The sequence below is a fragment of the Phanerochaete carnosa genome, assembly GCF_000300595.1.
Source record: "Phanerochaete carnosa HHB-10118-sp unplaced genomic scaffold PHACAscaffold_282, whole genome shotgun sequence".
Classification (NCBI taxonomy): Eukaryota; Fungi; Basidiomycota; class Agaricomycetes; order Polyporales; family Phanerochaetaceae; genus Phanerochaete; species Phanerochaete carnosa.
The window spans coordinates 1-4,790 of NW_006767909.1; the positions used below are offsets into that span (position 1 = coordinate 1).

A 4,790-nucleotide genomic window follows, 5' to 3' on the forward strand; every position below is an offset into this window, starting at 1 on the left:
GATGACTGGGCAGGCTCACAGGGGTCTAAGCACAAGATGTCGAGAGAGCAGGATCGAAGGATTAGGCCAGGGTGAGCGTGGTCGTCAAGCTCGAGGGGGCGGAAATATGGCTGGGGCGCCATGACGCAACGTTAAGTGCGTCGCAGTCGCTTTTACTGGGACTGTACCACAATTAACTAACTTACACATAGCATCTGGTCGTCTAGAGCACGAAGATGCAGGTAGTAGGAGATGCTGACTTTCTCGTGAAGACGTTTGGCCAAGCGGATCTTGACTTCGCCCTCGCGCACGATGAAAAGCTTCGCAGATTGATCATCGTCGAGTCGGGTAGCCTCGGTCGCGGGCGAAGATTGCAAATTCTTTGGGAGCGAACACCACCCCATGTCCTGGTCTCGTTCTGCCGGCGCGGGCTGTCGCTTTGAGCTGCTACAGGCGCGCACCAAGACACCACAAGCCGAGGTCTCAAGACGCTCCTGTTTTCTCTTTCTCAGCACACGGTCTTGTAGCTGGTGAGTCTGCCAAGACTACGACGTCCCGAATACGAAGCACTTACCATCGAAACCACGCAGGTTTGGTTCGTTTGCGAATCGAGCGATAGGGCAGCGTAAACTGTACCGCATCTCGGTGTAACGAACCGAGTACATGACCATGTCGTCCAGCGGATTTGTAACTATTCAGAATCCCCCATGATCACGTACGCTTATCGTCCCAGAATCCACGACTATCCACCCGCCACCGCCTGCTCCTCGCTCTATCTGCCCCGCGAACTAACCTATCAATGGCCCAGCCCGAACGTCCATGCCCGTCCATGCCCCTTCGACGATAACGGATCCTAGCCGACAGCAGACCTTTGTCCTCTTCCTCTTCCTCTTCCTGCTCCACGCCCTCTTCTTTCTGCTCCTCGTCCTCGCCCTCCGCAGCCTCTTGAATTTGCCCTGCCGCGCTGTCCTCCGCCGCATCGTCTCTTACTAGAGCTTGTGCCCATCGTCGACCTGGTTTCGGGCAGCGTGCAGCAGCTCCCGCAGGTAGACCACTCTCTCCTCGTCGTCCCATCGCATCACCCATCCTGTGCGCTGATCAATGGTGAGCGGGACGGTCTCGTCGTCCCAGCCGATGGACGTCGGTGCGGAGAGGATGTCCTCGGCGGTAAACGTGGTGCGAGCGTTGTAGATCTCGACGGTGACTTGTGCTGGACGCGTGCAGGGTTGCACCTGGATGCGTTCTTCCAGTAGGCCATCGACCAGAGCCCTGCCGGTCTTCACGGCCTCGCACTCGATGCGCAGTTTGGGAACATCGGGGCCGCTGATTTTGATGAATGACACCCCTAGCTGCCGATGGCTCGTAAGCAGGATCCTGAAGACGATGTAGAAAGTTGAAATTGAAAGTTTGGGGTTTCGTTTGAATGACAACATGTGGCAACAATGCATATCTATTTTCGTCTCTTCACTGTGGACTGCGACAGCACTCGCTGCTGTGTCCTGGGAGGATTTGGACATTTTTTGCTCCGGGCGAGGACCGCCACTGCGGCTTCTGAGCCGTTCTGCCGCTCGGCACTGCCTCACACATCCCATGGCGTCTTTCCCTGCGACGCCACAGTGCAGCCGCCGTCATTGAGGCCTGAGGAACCCAATTGGTGTGCTTCTCTGCATGCTCGCACGTTCACACGAGACGCCAGAGGTTGACAGCCGCTAACGGCCGCTGTTTCCTCGCAGATCACCTGGGGACGCCCATGAGGCGATGAAACTGAAGGGAACACTGCGAGATGGTGTACTTGTGAACCTTGTACGTACGAGGTGAACGGCTGTGCCCTGCTCTGATATAGCGCCGCAGGACGGTGCAGGTGCGTCGTCCGCCGTCCACCCGCCTACACCACACTCGTACTCACATTTTCGCATCCTGCAGCCTCCTCCGCGTGTTTCCATTCGCTCTGAAAGATGTCGCGCATTACAGGAGATGATCTTCCGCCTGAGATACTGTCGCGTATTCTCGATAGTGTCATGCCAGTCGATATCAGCCGGAACTTGGCCGAACGTCGCCGGTCAAAACACAAGCTCGTCGGATCCAGCCTCGTATGCAAGCACTGGTCCGAAGCCATCAGACCTATCCTCTTCCAAATACTCCAGTTGCGCAGCGCCGAAGACGTACGGTTCCTCAAGAACATCGTCATCAGTCCCACTTTCGCGACCTCATCTCTGTCCAAGGCCATTCGGCAGATAGATATCTACCAAGAAGCTACAGAGGCGAAATCTTGGCTTCACCATGTCCACGGACTTTCAACCCGTCTCCGGGACACAAGATTCCACTGTACCGTCGTGAGCCCTGCGGGCGATACTGTATCTGCACCCTGCCGTTGGGCCCCATTTCAATTGATACCCAATGTCACTCCATCCTACGTCAGACTCTCAGACCTTACCCTCAAAGGCGTTGTATTCACGAGCACAACCGATCTTGCACGACTCGTCGACAGCTTTTCCACGCTCGAGTACTGCAACTGCAACCAACTCACCTTCCTTGACTCGTCGCCAGTTGTCCAGTCACGCAGAGCCCGTCGACGTCCTTCATCGGCCCTCTGGATGTGCGATATCTCGCGGTGTAAGGATATGGCGGTCTCTGACCAAGCGGCGCTAGCTGTTGACATCCTTGCGGTTGGTCCAAGTCGTCGCATGGGCGTTGACGACCGCGCATGGGATGCGACTCTTCAAGCGTTGTTTGCATTGGTACCAAACACATTCGAAGCGGCGCGTGTGTCGCTTCATGATTGGAACGGCAGTATGTTTGGTATGTCTTCCAGCGTATGCACACAGTGCAAATCTCACCAGTCATTCCTAATTAGGCACGGCGATAATCTCGGGCCATTCATGTAATCAAGATGGGTCTCTGGGCGATTATCTCAGAGCCAAAATTAGAGTTTGCCAACCGAGTGTGGGCCAGGATGCGGGATCTCCATTCGCGCATGTCGAGAGCATCGCTCTCCAACTCTCATTCGAGGATGTCGAAGCCGTGGATGCCCTTGATTGGGACGCCTTGCGAGCCGTCGTTGATTCCCCGCCCATGCACTACCTTCGTATCCACTATTTCGAGCAACAAAACAAAGATTTCGAGGCAGCAAAGAGAATCCTGTGCTCTGTGCTGCGCCGCACGCAGCTGACCTGGGCTCTCGAGTCGGGTAAACTGCAGTTCGGGCAGTTCTTTGGTGATCCCGCCACGAGTGCAGATATCTCGTCAGTACCAGCGGAACACACCATCGACGGCACCACAATCACCCTTGACATTGCCGAACAAGCCGAGTGGTTGCTGAACCCTGTCCGGCGGTACCTAGATAACATTACAAGAGAGGAATACCTACGACGGCTCGTAGCTGCGCGCGTGAGCGGAACATCCGCAGACACGGGCTCAGAGGCCGCGCCACCTACCGCAGGTAGTACTCAGCACACGGCGCTCGAGCAAATCCATGAAGTGGCAGGCGACAGTGTGCAAGGAATCGAAGTGCACGAGGGAGTGGGCGGTGAAGGCGAGGAAGACCTGGCAACGGAGACGTAGGGCGGGCGTGGATATCGAGCGGTAGCCGGGTGCGCTGTCGGGCGAGCGGACGAACTTTGGGGCATAAATGAGTCGTGGGCAGAAGCGTGACTCGCTGCAGGGAGCTTGAGATGTCGTATCGGAGCCGAGGAAGCAAGAGTTTCAGTGCGGCAGTACAGACAAGGGTCATTGAGGATGACGAGAAAGTGAAGGAGCGACGGGGGGATGAAGAACCGTGACCCGGCGGATATTTTGGGCGGCCCTCCCTGGGTGCGGGCGAAGACGATTTTCGGACGGTTGTACTGAGGCTGGACACTCGCGGCGCGATTACTGCGAATGCGCAGATGATTTTCTAATATTAGAACCTCCAATCTGATTTGTCATTGCTAAGAGTCTTCTGTTCACACTTGATCAGCGCTCAGACGTTGCATATAGTTCCAATCTTCGACTGTTGCTCTCCATGTTTCTACTCTCTCGGAGGGCAGCTACGCGTTTGCCGCTCAGTTTACCTTATTGTACCTTGTCTTCCCTTATCTAATTGCTTGTCACCCTCTGTTGTTACTCTGTTCGTAGGTTGTATGTAGTGGCGGATTCACTAGGTGGTAGGTGCAGTTTTTATGCTTGCATAACCAGCCAAAAGCTAGGCAAACAAGAACCTGTGTTTAACCAGTTTTCATTCGAGAAAACTTGGAGACAAAACTTCCTTTTCTGCTAGTTTTGTCATGTTTCAGCCTCTTTTGGCCGGTTTTGCACCAATTTACGCACCAATTTACCCCAATATACAACCGGGGAACAATTAGTTCATGTTTTCCCAATTTTGGCCGGGTTTCTTCAAGAAAAAAACCGTGCTTACCACCCTGTGATTGAGATTAAGAGATGAAACTGGATAATATTATTTTTTCTCTGCTGCAGGACGGCGCTAAGCGCTAAGACAAAGAGGAGATCACAACACTACAGGCATGAGCTGGTTTCAGATCACCTGAAATGTCCCGGTCAAGCCATCAAAAATGTTTCATTTTCAGAGACTTAACCGGGGCTTTCTGGTGTCCTAAAATGATAGATTTGCCACCACTTTCGTAGCCATTTGCGGTGCAGGAAAATGATAATTTTTGTGTAGCCTGAAATGAACCTGAAATGACTCAATATGGCTACATTTCGGTACGGCAAAGAGTTCATGTTTCAGAAGACTTTGTGGTGCATTTCAGGACATCTGAAAGACATATGTGGAGATCATTTTCNGCCTCATGTTTGCAATGAGGAAAGGTACGGGC

At 53.8% G+C, this 4,790-nt stretch overlaps 3 protein-coding genes across 3 annotated transcripts; 1 reads left to right on the plus strand and 2 right to left on the minus strand.

Moving 5' to 3' along the window:
* Positions 1-60: 60 nt before the first annotated feature.
* Positions 61-727, minus strand: PHACADRAFT_266154 (uncharacterized protein). Its single transcript, XM_007402619.1, has 3 exons — positions 570-727; positions 192-509; positions 61-135 (listed from the first exon to the last, which is right to left on the minus strand). The coding sequence occupies exons 1-3, from the start codon at positions 648-650 to the stop codon at positions 85-87; spliced, it is 450 nt and encodes a 149-aa protein (XP_007402681.1). The 5' UTR covers positions 651-727; the 3' UTR covers positions 61-84.
* A 241-nt stretch (positions 728-968) lies between these two features.
* PHACADRAFT_33753 (uncharacterized protein) lies at positions 969-1,496 on the minus strand (the record flags this gene model as incomplete). The annotated part of the gene is made up of 1 exon (XM_007402620.1): positions 969-1,496. One exon carries the CDS (start codon positions 1,494-1,496, stop codon positions 969-971), a length of 528 nt encoding a protein of 175 aa, XP_007402682.1.
* A 34-nt stretch (positions 1,497-1,530) lies between these two features.
* Positions 1,531-4,419, plus strand: PHACADRAFT_266156 (uncharacterized protein). The gene is made up of 5 exons (XM_007402621.1): positions 1,531-1,548; positions 1,627-1,840; positions 1,903-2,778; positions 2,834-4,109; positions 4,382-4,419. The coding sequence occupies exons 3-4, from the start codon at positions 1,935-1,937 to the stop codon at positions 3,538-3,540; spliced, it is 1,551 nt and encodes a 516-aa protein (XP_007402683.1). The 5' UTR covers positions 1,531-1,548; positions 1,627-1,840; positions 1,903-1,934; the 3' UTR covers positions 3,541-4,109; positions 4,382-4,419.
* The last annotated feature ends 371 nt before the right edge of the window (positions 4,420-4,790 follow it).